Consider the following 15,538-nt stretch of genomic DNA (forward strand, 5'->3'; position numbering starts at 1 on the left):
AATGATGTAACTGCATTACTTCTAAAACTATGTGAGAAGCCACAGACATTTATTGCACTGTTACTTCAAACAATGAGCGGTATTGTAAGCTTGGAGTCAAAAAACAAAAAAATCAGGCGTTTTTTTTACATTTCATCTTTTTGTTTTAATTTAAATATTATTATATTTATATTTATTCTTTATTGTTTCCATGCTTCCCTATAGAGCACAACAGTAAGGTTCTGGAAATAGAAACCTCATTCCTTTTCTCCCTACACTCTTTTGTATTTGCAAACATTTCAATATTTTGCTGTAAACATACACTACCGTTCAAAAGTGTTGGTAAGATTTTTGTAAAATGATCAAATATGATCAAAATTACAGTTAAAACAGTAATATTGTAAAGTACTAGTACAATTTAAAATAACTATTTTGTGGAGACGGTGATACTTTTTCTAAAGGATTCATTGAGGAATCATGATGAAGTCTTTGAAGTTCAAAAGAACAGCTTTTATTTAAAATCTTTTGTAATATTATAAATTCTTTACTGTCACTTTTGATGAATACACATTCACTCTTGTATTTTTCTGATTTTCAAATACTTTCAATCGAAGTTCATAATGCTGCAGTTCTCTGGCTTGGTTGCTTTAGTTCACGGCTTAGTTTTTTAACTCGTTATTTAATACTTTTTGGAGAAAAAGTTAAAATACTTCCAGAACCAAGGTTGCGCTCTATTTCTTTAGATATTCTCACCTTTGGTCCCGAAGGGCCACTTATTCCAGGAGGACCTGACAACCCTCGAATGCCACGTTGGCCTTGATCTCCCTATTAAGATTAGAACATAGAATATCAGTCAACATATACTGAAGATGATGATACTAAAGCATTTTTTGACATCCACTAGATGACAATCGCAAGATACCCAAAAACTGAACATATTGAATATTAAAATGTTTGATGAGGAAAGTATTGTACCTTCTCTCCTTGAGTGCCAATTCCTGGAGCCCCCTCAGTCCCCCTCAAACCTGTTGCCCCAGGCTCACCCTGATGAAGAGAAACACAATGCATTTAATATCCGGGAAACTTGCTTATTTGCTTAGAGACCTATCTAATCAGCAGAACACTCAGTCAGAGTTACCTTTTGTCCTGGAGCTCCGTCCTCCCCAGGAAGTCCAGGTACACCAGCCAGTCCATATGCACCAGGTTCACCCTGAAGAAATCATATCAGTACTTAGTACCACCTTCTAAAGTCTTCATTATGGTCTAAAAACTAGCTTCCATCCTAAATGTCCCATACATTTTGTGAGCCTACACCACCCCGGATTTAAGAACTCAAACCTTTGGTCCAGGTACGCCCTGCCCTCTCTCTCCCGGGGTGCCCATCTCTCCTGGTAAACCTTGTTCTCCCTAGAAAAATAGTCAAAAATTGAGCCAAGGACAAATTTCTTTTTACAGCTTGCCAGTAATTATAATCTTTACTACCAACCTTGGAACCAGGGAAACCCTCTCCCGGTGGTCCTCTTCCTCCTGGAGGCCCCCTCGGACCCTCAACACCCTGATTGTAAGAAATGTAAGAAATATATGAGAAATCTAATTTTGCATTTTAAAAAAATATAGGAAAAGTTCATACATACATATGTTATACCTAGGTGTGTGTGTGTGTGTCAAAAGGATACTACCAGTCAAAAGTTTAGAATAATTATTTTTTTATATATTTTTGAAAAAGGTGTTTACAAAGGCTACATTTATTTGATCAAAAACACAGTAAAAACAGTAATATTGTGAAATATTATTACAATTTAAAATAACTGTTTTCTATTGTAATGTAATTTATTCCATTTATTCCAAGCTGAATTTTCAGCATCATTACACCAGTCTTCAGTGTCAGATGATCCTTCAGAAATCATTCTAATGTGCTGATTTGATGCTTAGTTATTATCGATTTATTATCGAATATTAAAGGGGTCATATGATGCTATTTTAAAGATCATTATTTGGTGTAACAGAATATGTTGACATGCTTTAACGTTCAAAAAACACATTATTTTTCAAATACTGTACATTATTGTAGGTCCTCTGTGCTCCGCCTCTCTCAAACACGTCGTTTTCAACAAAGCCCCCTCCTTTGACAAGCGCAGTCTGCTCTGATTGGTCAGCTGACCCAGTGCATTGTGATTGGCCGAACACTACAAGCACGCGTCAGAAATGTAACGCCCCTTACCATAATCGCTTCCGCTTTCAAAGTAAATATCAAGACAGTTAATAATGCCGTTAGTTTATCATGTTATTATTATCAATGTCAAAAACATCTTGTGGTATTTGCTGCTGACTTTTTTGCGGAAACTGTAATACATTTTTTTAAGGATTCTTTGATAAAGTTCACAATTACAGCGTTTATTTGAAATAAAAGTCTTTTGTAATATTATAAATGTCTTTACTGTCACTTTCGATCAATTTATTAAAATTGAAGTCTTTTATTATTTTTTTTTTTTTTATATTACTTAAACCAAACATTTGAGTGGTAGCGTATCAGATTTCAAATTGTTAATAATAAGAAATGTTTCTTGAGCAGCAAATCAGCAAATTCGAATGATTTCTGAAGGATCATGTGACTATTTATCTGACTATTTGTTATGACAAGGTGCAGTTTAGCTGATGAGGACAGCATATATTTTATAAACAAAAAAATGCATGTCCATTCATGTCCATTTCCTCAATTCATTAGACCCTGTGAATAAGTCAAGGACAGTTAAGAACACATCATCATATCACCTTTTCTCCCTGAATGCCAAGCCCTGGGAGTCCAATCGGTCCTGGTAAACCTGGAGGCCCAAGCTCACCCTGAAGACACAAAGAGGATGAATCAGTTTCAGATAGATTAATACATCCTGAGATTTAACTGAAGGGAATAATAATCTGTATATTTTGAGTATAAGAAATGACTGGGGTTTTATTCAGTACTATAGGTGAGCAGGACCTTTTCCCACAGTAAGCTGAGCTGTACCGCCCTCCCATCTGCTCTTTCTCGCTCTTTATTACCGTCCAATCAGTCCCTGGTGTTTAAATGGGAACTTTGGGCCAGTTTACATACTTCATTAAGCCTTTTATGTGTCATAGATGGTGTGGTTGTGTGAATTCCATTCATGGGCTGATATATTTACAGCCCACCTTGTCGCCTTTGATTCCAGTGCCCTGCTGTCCTCTTGGTCCCTTCGGCCCCTCCAGACCACGGTCCCCCTGTCAAACAAAAGAGGTGTCATCAGCCCAGTGTTGCTGAAATGCTAACCTCCCTTTCTCTGCCATTCAGATGCATTTACTGCACTGCATGTATTGTTTCTTCGTCTATGAGATTTAGAAAACACCTGTTTTCCCAACTGGTAATAATACAGTGCAATTCCTCAGTGAGCCTTAACTGTTGTTTATTGAAAGTGGCTCGATTAGGTTGCACTCATAAGGATTAAATTAGAGCTAATCCAGGATTTGTTGATCTTGGTTTTATTTTAAATTTGACTTGTGTTGCACCAATTAATTTCTAAATAGTAATTAAAATTAAATCGTCACCTGCAATGAATTCCAGTGATATCTTGTTCATATTTTAAATTAGCTTTTATTTTAAATTAAATTTATTTTTAGTTTTTAGTTTTAGTCATTTTTTGTACTTCAACTTAATATTTTAAATGAACTTTTATTTATAATATTATAAATATATTTATAAATATGTTAAAATAAATAAATAAACATTTATTTAGTTTTAGTAAATTTAGTTCTTAAACATATTTACTAACTTTTTTTGTTTTTAAGTTAAAGTTTTTCTTAAACGTACTTTTTTATTTCGGCTTTATTTCAATTACCGAAAACTATTTTGAATGGTTTTAGTTGCAGTTAATGATAACACTGCTTATTATTTCTTATTGTCACATGCATTTAATTGGTAAATGTTAGCAGAAAAATAAAACTGATTGGAGAAACTAAACATTGATAGAAGTCAAGTGTTATCATTTTTGCAATAATTCCCTTAATGATAATGATAAAGGACTATTATAAAATGTTATGATAATGTCCACAATGCATTTGATATATCTAGAGCACTTATGAATCCAAAGCAATACATTTCTTTCTCTGGAAAAAATAGGTCAAAAATATTGATGACACATCTTAAAAATGTTCCTCCCCTTCTCCTAATACCACCTGACACTGATTTGTAATAACAAGTAGCAAATTGTAATTCATGTCTATGAGGTAAAGTGAAGCCTGTTGGCTATTTAAAGAAATGGACGAACGCTTCAATATGCCCCGGCCCAACATTTGTCAACACAGGAAAGAAAACTGTACTTAAGATATCTCATGGGTATGTTTTAATAATTAACTTCAGAAGCAAAAATGGTGTTAGAGCTGGTAAGTTCAGTTCATTCCTGTGAATCATTTCAGATTCATTAAAAACTTGATTTGCATCATCATGAATACTGAACATCATCATAAATCTGAAAAGAATTGAGTTCTAATTTAGTTTAGCTACTGGATGAAGGTTTTCAAAGCACTGAGGTTCTCTTTGACATGAATCACATTTCTTTGCTGTATTTTTAATTTACGATTACATTTTATATGCAGTTCTGGCTTTGATGTAGACCTAGTTAGACTGCTAACATTAGACAGATTACAAAGAGTATTTATAGAGGTCCAAGAAAACGGATCCATTAAATTCTGTCTTGCATCCTCAGGCTGGTAATGCGCTCAGCTAATTTATCTGGAACATACAATAATTAATAGCCTTGGGTTTTGAAATGAGGATTTACCAGGGAACTTTGAGCCTCTAATGAGGTATTATAAAAATTACAAGTCTTTAATGCATTTGTTTACTTGGATCTTCTCAGATTGCCTTTGGCTGCTTCACATCTCCAGGTAGATTAAAGAGCAGAGAGTGACTTTAGTGAGAACATGGCGTTTTTGGGCTAACCTTACCTTTGGACCTGGAAAACCCTCTCCTAGTGGTCCTTTCTCCCCTTGAACCCCCTGTGGCCCTTGAGGCCCCTGATTTGATGAAGAAATGTGAGGAAAAATGGCATATAGTCAAATCTATGGGTGTAAATTCAGTGTGTGCTGATTAGTATACAGTTGAATATTTCTGAATTTCTGCTTCTATACTTACAGACAGACCTGGCTCGCCTATGCCAGGTGGACCCGAAGGACCTGGTCTCCCCTGAAATCCCATATCGCCCTGCAGACGGATCAAAGACGTGAACAATTCAGGAGAATAAGTAAGAAAATCGCTATAGAAAATAACAGCATATCTGAGAATCCACAACCAGTACCATCCATGTCATCTAAAAACTGCACAATGGAAATATTGAGAAATTAACCCTGCAGGCCTGACATGAAACCTTTAGACAAATTATAAAGAAATATAAAAAAGTTTATATATTTTTTTGTTGCGTATCATTTTTGATACATCAGGCTTTATGGCTCACATTATATAGGAGAATATGGAGCTCATACTTGAGGAGGAACAACACCTTTTATTCAGAGGCCCAAACTGAGCAAAAATATGCATTTTGGTGCAGATGCTGATATTTATATGGCCAAAAAGTAAGATGAAATTCTGATGGCTTGAAATATAAATGAGATCTTTATAACAGTAACAGACTACTTACATAAAATGCATAGAAATATCAGTTTTCACTCTATATCTCCCAATAATATGTCTTAGTAAGATGATATTCAAATGTTTAGTTTGATGATCAATGCTCTGTAGTTTCAAAACATATAATGCAATGCAATACAATGATGATTGAGAGATGAACAAATAAATGTTCCTCAAAAGCCCAATAGATCATATGTGATACATTATTAATATGATTTTTCTAATAAATGATGTATGGATAATTAAGTAAACCTAAGTTGCTTCAGTTCAGTAAATGTTCATCTTGAAATGTTACTAACAATATAAAAGCTATTCTTACGTTTACTGTATAAAAATCAATAACGTTTTCACAGCAAAAATACACGTGAACCACAACCTGATGTTGGACAATTTTACAATTATACTAAAACGCCTTTTACTTGCTTAAAAAGTATAAACTATTAATCGGACGACCGAAGGCATGTAGTAGATTGTGTGCAACAGGTTTTTAATTAAAGTTTTGATCATGTTGATCATTTAGAGGCCTTAAAAATTTGTGCATCAAATATGATACAGTAGGTTTTATAGGGTTCTCGGTTAAAGTGGCTCACTGACCATGGAAAGTCAAAGGGAAAAAACATCTTAAACCAGCCAAGCTGTTGTTATGATGGTTTAGCTGGTAAAACCCACTAAAGCCAATAAATCAACTTAGGCGCTTCCCCCAGCATTAAGGTCTGATTGTTTGCTGCGATTTTAGAGAATTTAAGTGGATTTGCAGTCAAAAAAGTAAATACAGCAGACCTTTGGTCCAGGAAGTCCAATTCCACTGTCGCCCTGAATTCCAGGTGGGCCAGCAGGGCCGCGCTCACCCTGTGATTAATTACAAACAGAAACAACTGATTAGATAGATCACATTCATTATTTCTCATGGAAGACATTTCTCATTGTGTGAAATCTCACATAGATTCATACAGAACCTCAAGACATTTCTGAGTTTCTTATAAGAATTTCATCCAGCTTCATCAACAGAAGAAGTGAGTATAAGGGTTTTTTATGAATCTTTGCAAATCGCCTTTCCTAATAACGTGCTAGTTAGCCAGGGGCAAGTTCAAGCTCAAACCGGTGCGCAACGTTTTGCTACAGTTTCCGGTTTGAACGACATGTTTCCTGGAAACGGTGTGCAACGGGGTTTGAGATATGTTTTCTCTTGTTTGGTGGGTGTGTCAAAAATGTCAGCCCAATCAGCAGCAACATGTATATAAACCAAGCGGTATTAAAGAGACAGCTCGCACAATGTAATTAACATCAAAATAAATTCACAAGAGCAAGTATATTGTTTGCACATGTTTATTTACATTAAAGGCAAAATAACTGAAATAATAAGAGCACAAGTATAGATCTGGAACTTCTTTAAGTCTGTCTAAATATCATTTAGTAATTGCAATGTCTTCTGGTCAATATCCTTAGGAATGTGTTTACACGGAAGAGAGGGGCGGGGTGAGCAGAGCTCATTAGCATTTAAAGCAACATGGACTAGAATGGCTTGCTGAAAACAGAGCTGATTTTGACAGGGTAAAAAAAGTGTTTTTTACACTACCATTGAGAAATTTTAATCAAAGCATGTTATAGACTTTTCATTAAGACCCTAAAGAATCATATCAACTTGTGGAAAATGGGCATCCGATGACCCCTTTAAGGTGAAAAATGAGAGAAATCAGGTCCTAGGTATGTATTTATTTAAAGGGAAAGTTCACCCAAAAATGACAATTTTGCCATAATTTATTCACTCTCGTTGTACCAAACCTGTTTCTTTCATTTAAAGAATGTTAATCAAACAGTTGCTGGTAGCTATTGACTTCCATGATATTTTTTCAATACTATGGAAGTCAATGGCTACCAGCAACTGTTTTCCAACATTCTTCAAAATACCTTCTACTGGATTACTTGTGGATTATTGTGATGTTTTTATCAGCTGTTTGGACTCTCATTCTGACGGCACCCATTCACTGCCAGAGGATCCATTGGTGAGCAAGTAATGCAATGCTACATTTCTCCAAATCTGTTCCTGTGAAGAAACAAACTCATCTACATCTCGGATGGCCTGAGGGTGAGTTCATTTTCAGCTAATTTTCATTTCTGGGTGAACTATTCCTTTGATTTTCAACCAGGACCTTATAGAGATGAACTGTTTTTAAAACCTTCTACTGTGTTCAAGAGAAGAAAGAAATCGAACCCGCCCCTTTAAATTTAAGTTGTCATCTCAGAGAAACATTAAAGGAATGTCCTGTGTTCAATATAACTTAAGCTGTATGTACAGTATCTGTGACATGCTGTTGATTATCAATGAAAACAATTTCAACTTGTCCCTCAGTTTGTAAAAACATAACTTAAAATGGTGCTGACTTGGTGCTGGAAATCCACTTCCACTGAAAGCACATGACTGTCAATGAGTTGAATTTATTTCTGTGGAAATCGACAGCAAGCCACAGATGCTGTGAATAGAGCTTGTGATGAATTTAACCAGGAAAGTTCCTTTTCAGAAAGATATATGATGTATATGCAAATTACGACACTGATACTATATATATATATATATATATATCACCTCAAAACTACTAAAAGTAGTCTTTGTAATTGGGGAATTAAAGTCGGAACCAGAACCATTAAATTCTTTACACCTGTCCATATTAAGGGTGCACAAGTAGCATCTGTAGAAGTGTTATTATGGATTATGGACTTTTATTTTGGCCAGAAGTTTATAGTTAAATTGTCTCGATGGATTTGTTTCTTACAAAGCTTTTCGCTTCGCAAGTTAACTGATGGACTGGAGTGGTGTGGATTACTTGTGGATTATTGTGATGTTTTTAACTGTTTGAGTGGTTTTAAAAAGTACAAAGTACAATCCAATCTAAACAAGTAGGTCAGTGCGAGCAGTCACAAATCTGCTCATGACATTTACAATATCCCCTTACAGTGCTGTCTTTCCACAGGCTGGAAATTCTCTTTGTTCACGTCATCTACATGTCTGTGCATGAATTTATACTTTGCACAGCATTTTTCCATCAAACACATTTCTGCTGTTATTAGCTACCATGACAATAATCTCAGACCACACATAGTCCTTTTGCTGACCTGACAAGCACTTTCTAGCATATCATTGGTTGATTTTTAACCTCGGGGAGTAAGGGCAAATTATTCAAAATAATAATGATGGTTTATTATTGCAGGATCCTCTATTTTTAGATGAATCTGCTTCTAAACAGGAAGTACAAAACAATTTGTCCTGTGACACTAGCTTTGTGAACCCGTGCATGTATGAAGAAGGATCCCTAGTTAGTGAGGGCATCTGCAGAGCTGTCTAAACCTTGACAGCTTCCTGCAGTTAAATTAAACAAGGGGAAACTACTAGAAGAGCAGCAGAGCTCTATTAAAGGAAATCCAAAACATGTCAAAACACATTCATTTATCTTCGCCCCCTTTTTGAGCACAAGCGCAAGACATGCTTATACTAAAACGGTAACAGTATTTTTATTATTAAAAATAATACTTCATAGACTTAGTCAATGTCCATGTAAAATAGCACCATAAAAGAGCCATAAAAGTAGTCCATATGACTCGTGCCAAGATTTCTAAAGCCATGCAATAGATCTTTGTCAGGGTCATTTTTTGACAGGAATGAAAACGAGGATGTTATGGATATCAGTACTCTGTGTTTAATGTATTGTACTGTTGTTTAACAACATACAAAAATCCAGCTGATGAAAGTTCTTTCTGAAAAATCTTTCAGTATATAAAAACTCCAAAAAACTCTTTTGAAAGTTATGAGTTGTGAAAATGATTTTGTGAGTTTGTGATGGTGATTTTGGACCGTTATACAGTTTTAGCCGCGTAAAAATCAATATGCCGACTAACCTGATTAAGGTCTATAGCTTTCTGTATGTAAACAAATTAAACATTTTATTAACTTTTGATTATTTGTTTGTTATTTACTTTGTATTACACATAAAAAAAAAAATTGCATACGAGTTTAGAACAACATGAGGAGGAGTAAATAAAGAAAGAAATACATTTTTGGAAGAACTGTTCCTCTAACATCATGATAAAACTAGTAAGAAAATCTCAAATTCACTGTAAAGGGATGCATAAAATATTTACATAAAATCATACTTATGTCAACATAATGGAGTAAAATCTAAAAGTCTGTCTCTATTCTGCACCTCCTGTTTCCAATAGAGTGCATCATTTAGTCGAAAATAGATATGAATGATAATTCCTTCTAAAGAAATGTGAATGCATCAATATTTCTCATTCACTTTGGCTTAAACATCAATTTATCTAATGGATGTAGCAAACAAACAAGCCTCCAGTGCATGGGTTTTCTCATGCACAATAACATGCCGAATATGCAATGGCTTCTGGAGACAGTGAAACTTTTCCAGGTGTGCGTGTTAAACGTGATGAGGTGAAATTTTCAGGATAATGGTTTGTGATTATAAGCCACAGACCTTCTTTCCCTGTGGGCCTTCTGGTCCGATGTCACCCTGTGGTCCTGGTAAACCCTGCAGGGGAAACATGAAATGGTATGTTACAGTGTCTAGCATGAACATTTGAGTTTTTAGGGCTGTCTAACATTATCTGTAGACACCAAAGCATTATGCTGCTTTATAATACAGTAAAATATAAGTTTAATCATATGTTGTGGGAAATTCAACATGTGTTTTAACATTTACTGCTTTGAAATATATTGAAGCCGATTTCCGCCACAGGATAAAAAATTTGGTAATTAGTAACTGTGACTTTCTATCTCCGAATTCTAACTTTTTTTCTCACAATTCCAAGAAATAAAGTCAGAATTGCAAGATATAAACTCCAAATTCTGTTTATGTCTCACATGTCTAAGTTTACTGTACATATTGCAGGTCTGAGTTTACATCTCACAATTCTGTTTTTCTTTTCTCAGAATTGCAAGAAAAAGTTTGAATTGTGAGAAACTCAGAATGACTAAAAAAGTTCAAATTGCAAATCCCTTTTATATAGTTTAATCCTGTTTTGGAAACAAGCTTCCATGGTAATAAGCTCTCACGTTTAGTTTAAAGTAAATGAATGGTATGTTTTTAGTTTGAAATACATAGAAACATCTGTTTCAGGTGATCTAAATACTATGCTAAATACAGGTGTAAACGGCTCGAAAACATTCTGTAATTGGATCAAACCACATTTGCATATTAAAAAGCGAAAGACCGCATACTCTCATTTCAGTCAACTACACAATGAAAAGAATATGGTGTAGGATTTACTTTTAAACAATTTTCACTCAGAAATTGCTAAATTTCACAAATAATTGACAACTTTGAAAACACTTTTCACTACAACACTTACTGCAACAGGTATGGCTTTAAAAGAAAACAGCTGTAAACGGTAAACAATGTGATTAAACATTTTGGACATACATACTGTATATGTTTAAATATACAGATGGATGTTATATTTTAAGATAAATATGAAATAAATGTATAATCAGACCCACCTGCAGACCTCTGGACCCTTGAGTACCAACTGGACCTTCAGGACCCTATCAGATGGTACAATATAATTAAACGTTTGAAACATATACTGTATTACTGTAGTATATGTATATTAGTTTTACGCACCCGGTCTCCTTTGATTCCTGGAGTGCCACATTCTCCTCTTTCACCCTATAGACGGTCAGAAAAGATCATAGTCACAACAATCTCATATGGTTGTGTGCTTCAAAATAGATATATTATAAAAATATATAATGAATTGGTGCAGGGATTTAATACCTTCTCTCCTTTGTAGCCTGGTTTCCCCTGAAAACAAAACAGTAAGACATTATTTTTTATTATTTTTATTTATTTATTTATTTATTTTTTTTTATTATTTTTTTTAAATTATTTTTCACATTTATTCTTGCATATTGGTCAATGATTTGACACTAATCTACTGTCTGGATCTATTAAATTATTAAAAAAATACATAAAATGCAGTTCATACATACATGCATATTTGACAACAATTTTAACTTGTGAATTAAGGTTAATTTTAATGTGTGTTTTTTAGGCTTAAAGTCAATAATGTCTAGGTGGAGTAACTGTCTGGAAATTGTAACGAATAAATCTTGGAAAAAAATTCAAGTAGTTTGAAATAATCTTTTATTAATGTTACAGTAAAGCAGTTTTGTTTTAAAATAAAAAAATTCTGCCAAATAAAGATCAGTGTGATGTAATAAAAAAAAAGGAAACCATTATACCATATGACAATAAAACCATAAAACAGGAAATAACATCACAACCATCATGGTCAGTGAGTGGTATACATACATACACACACACACACATACACACACACAGACACACGCACACAGACACACACACACACACACACACACACACACATTGTATATATACCCACAATATAGTGTGTGTAAAATTAAAAAAAAATATATAATTTTTTTAACAAAATTATTTGTGTACAGTTGTGTACAATATTTAATTATTATTGTTTTGATGATTACACCACCTGACATTTGAAGTTTAGCAGACCTTTTTTTCTTTGTCTTTTTTTTTTGTACATACTTTTCATTTTACCCAAATAGTTTTTCAGTCATTTAATGATGTAGCACAATACTTGAAGAATAGTAGTGATTTTGTGTCCCACCCATCAGCCCCTCACCTCTGTACCCTCACGACCAGGAAGTCCACTCAAACCAGCTGCACCCTAACAAGAGCACAAAACAAGTGTTTTTCAAAAAGCGTTATAGAATACAGTCTGTCAGTCTTGATTCCTGTACTGTTCAATCTGAGAAAGTGTTACGAAATCTAAAGTAGAAATATGAAGAGACAAATACACAACAATATAACTAGCCATCAGCTTCCTCATCACATTTCCCATGTGCATCCACAGAAGCAAGCACACACCAGAGAGAATGACAGATAGACGGCAGTAATGAAAACAAAATGCTGACCTTTTGACCTTTAGCCCCAGCGGCTCCGTCCTCACCTGGACGACCCTTCTTTCCCTGCAGGGGAAAGTGAGCAGCAGTGTCAATACCACTCAAAATGTTTGCTCAATAAGTGAAAAAAATGATTGATCTCATATGTCTGATGGGTTTATTAGACCCCTAAAGCTAACCAATCAAAATTCAGTGCCTGCACTTAAACGGATAGTCCATCCCAAAATGAAAACCTGTATGCATTTCGTTCTTCTGTGGAACACAAAAGAAGATTTTTTGAAGAATGTCGGTTAGCAAATGGTTTCAGGTCCCATTGACTTTCATTATAGACAAAAAATGCCATGGAAGTCAATGGGACCAGAAACTTTCTTCTTTTATGTTCATATCTGGGTGGACTGTCCCTTTAATTTACATAGAGGACACATAACAGTTTGGAAAGCCAGCCCTAGTTATTTCTTTTTATGTCAAGTGTTATTTTAGCATTATGTATATAGTATTTTAATATTTAATAATATTTTGAATGATCTTTTATTCTTATATTTTCTTATATATGTCATTTAAATTTTAGTTTTCGTCATTTTGAAGTTTGTCATGAGTCTGTTATGAGTTTTTGTCATTTGTATTAATTTTGTTTTTATTGTATTTTTATTTTTATTTCAGTTTTATTTTTAGTCATTTCAGTACTTCAGCCTAAAATTTGCCAAGTCAACATTTCTTATTTTTGTTACATTTTTTAAACAATTTTCATTTAGATTTTATTTGATTATTTCAGCTTTATTTCAATTTTTGTTTACTTTACTTTTGTTTACGTTTCTAACCTAGCTACTATTTGGGGACAAATTTTAGATAATTGTGTAGTGAAAGCACCTGGATAATGACGGTTAGGCATCTGTCAATGAATAACTGTCTCTAACATGATCCGCCCTTCTACACACTACAGTTTAGTTTTATAAACCATGTTAAAAGAGCAATCAGTTTCATATAATTTCATCTCAAGTCAGTCTGAACTTGTTCAGTTGTAATGACTTTGATTACTTAATTTTAGGGAATTAATTATTATTAATTCATTCAGGTTTTAAAAGGACTCGGATCTGAAAATTCGAGGTCCACCTGATTAAACTGATTTCAAATTTGATAGTTTACACTCTATCAGTTTCTCGGCCAGCGAGAAGTTAATGTCAGGGGGAGGTGTCCTGGGGTCATGCCCGTGTCACGAGTGGGAGTCTGCCATTCTTCTCGCTGGACATGGGCTATTCATCTGTCGCTTTCTGTTTATCGGATTATTAATTTATGCGTTAAACGGTCAGGGGGTCCAAGAGTGTCTGTCGCGGGAATCTTTCCAGATACCAGGTTCTTCCATCGTTCATTTGTGTGATGTTCGCAAATGCCGTACACAGTGCATCTATTTTATCAAACTCAACTTGAAGTAGTAACTTTGAAGACTGCATATATTTCTGCAAGTGATACAATGGCATGCGTTATGTGTTTTTAAAAAATGCAAGGAAAGAATGCTAAATAACTGCAGTTATAGGGACAAAAATATATATATTACTAACGCTATTAACCCATTATTGGCAGGTGTGGCATAATGTTAAATTTGGACCCATAAGTGTTTTAAAGTCAAGGTTTTCAGAGAAAACATGCAATTACATTGTCTTCCGTTTTAACAGACTCAACATGAAGGAGACTTCTTTTGAGGAATCTTATTTTGTGTTTTCCCCAAGGTAGTGCTGAGGGGTCCTGACAAAGACGATCATTATCCTGACTTTTACAAAACAAAGCAGTTATCCAAACTGTCAGAATCATGCCTGTCTTTTCCCACTGTTGACATTCATCAAAGGAATCCATACCTCTTAGGAACAGAAAAAAAATAGGAGAAAAATGCGCCTGTGGTCTGGCCTGGAAAAACCGTCCCATGTTGAAGGAAGTTTAAAATGAAAATACTTACAGCCGGGCCACTGAGTCCTCTCTCGCCCTTCTCGCAAGCACACTTTGGGGACAGAGGACACTAAATGTAGAGAAAAGTGTGTAAATTAAAAATTCGGTTTTTGTTTTCATTTTGTGTTTCAATAAGGCTGAGATGGGGAAAATATTCTTTCTGGCATAAATACACACAAAAACTTGCAAACATTTGACTAAATACATAATTCTGTGCAGAGACTTGCATCAGTGAATCATTTTTCAAATCAGTTCATTTCATTTGCTAATCCGAAAGAAATGGTTCACTAGTACAGAGTTTGGGAGGATAGTAAGCTATTCGTTAACACTGCAGTAATGCATATTACCATAAAAGACTTGACATATTATTTACTTACCCCATCGTTTGCTAGCTGAGCCTGTGTAGAGATGTAACAACAAGAAAATTAGATTTAGTTCAAACAATAGCTGGTATACAGTATTAGATTATAATTACTGCTCTTTGGCAATGGCAAGGCTTTCATTTTTGTGGTTTGGGTAAACAGTATGAACAGTTAAAGGGTTAGTTCACCCAAAAATGAAAATTAGGCTGTGTTTTACTCACCCCAGAGCCATCCTAGGTGTATATGACTTTCTTCTTTCAGATGAATCCAGTCGGAGTTATATTAAAAATTGTCTTTGATCTTTCAAGCTGTTTAATGGCAGTCAGCGGCGGGTGTTGCATGCATCAGTCCAAAAGAAGTTAAATAAAAAGTGCCAATCCATAAAAAAAGTGTCTCACACGGCTCCGGTGGGTGAACAAAGGCCTTCTGTAGCGAATCGATGCGTTTTCGTAAGAAAAATATCCATATTCAAAACGTAATAATCGCTTTAATGTAGCTTGCGCCAACAGTTGTACACGGAAGCAGCTCCGGGAGGATGACGTAAGATGTCGGCGTTGCGCATCCGCCGGTGTGTCTCGTGAAAACCAATGCTTGTTAACAGGAGCAAAGGAAGCAAAGTTTCTTTACTTTAGCAAAGGAAAACCAGTCTCCTCTTGGCTTATATCGAAA

The 15,538-nt window shown here is 34.8% G+C and overlaps 1 protein-coding gene across 1 annotated transcript in view; it reads right to left on the minus strand.

The window, feature by feature from the left end:
- LOC107677896 (collagen alpha-1(XXVIII) chain-like) overlaps nt 1-15,538 on the minus strand; it is a 39,787-nt gene that overhangs the window by 15,263 nt on the left and 8,986 nt on the right. Inside the window, exons 6-23 of the mRNA XM_016472963.1 lie at nt 14,885-14,905; nt 14,518-14,577; nt 12,582-12,635; nt 12,290-12,334; nt 11,401-11,427; nt 11,248-11,292; nt 11,124-11,168; nt 10,102-10,155; nt 6,398-6,466; nt 5,126-5,194; nt 4,939-5,007; nt 3,148-3,216; nt 2,752-2,820; nt 1,466-1,534; nt 1,318-1,386; nt 1,118-1,189; nt 955-1,023; nt 733-804 (exon numbers count right to left, since the gene is read on the minus strand). Of these exons, the coding sequence (XP_016328449.1) occupies nt 733-804; nt 955-1,023; nt 1,118-1,189; nt 1,318-1,386; nt 1,466-1,534; nt 2,752-2,820; nt 3,148-3,216; nt 4,939-5,007; nt 5,126-5,194; nt 6,398-6,466; nt 10,102-10,155; nt 11,124-11,168; nt 11,248-11,292; nt 11,401-11,427; nt 12,290-12,334; nt 12,582-12,635; nt 14,518-14,577; nt 14,885-14,905 (1,047 nt within the window). The remainder of the gene's footprint in view (nt 1-732; nt 805-954; nt 1,024-1,117; nt 1,190-1,317; nt 1,387-1,465; nt 1,535-2,751; nt 2,821-3,147; nt 3,217-4,938; nt 5,008-5,125; nt 5,195-6,397; nt 6,467-10,101; nt 10,156-11,123; nt 11,169-11,247; nt 11,293-11,400; nt 11,428-12,289; nt 12,335-12,581; nt 12,636-14,517; nt 14,578-14,884; nt 14,906-15,538) is intronic.

Source organism: Sinocyclocheilus anshuiensis, unplaced genomic scaffold, assembly GCF_001515605.1.
Source record: "Sinocyclocheilus anshuiensis isolate Anshui unplaced genomic scaffold, SAMN03320099.WGS_v1.1 scaffold164, whole genome shotgun sequence".
Classification (NCBI taxonomy): Eukaryota; Metazoa; Chordata; class Actinopteri; order Cypriniformes; family Cyprinidae; genus Sinocyclocheilus; species Sinocyclocheilus anshuiensis.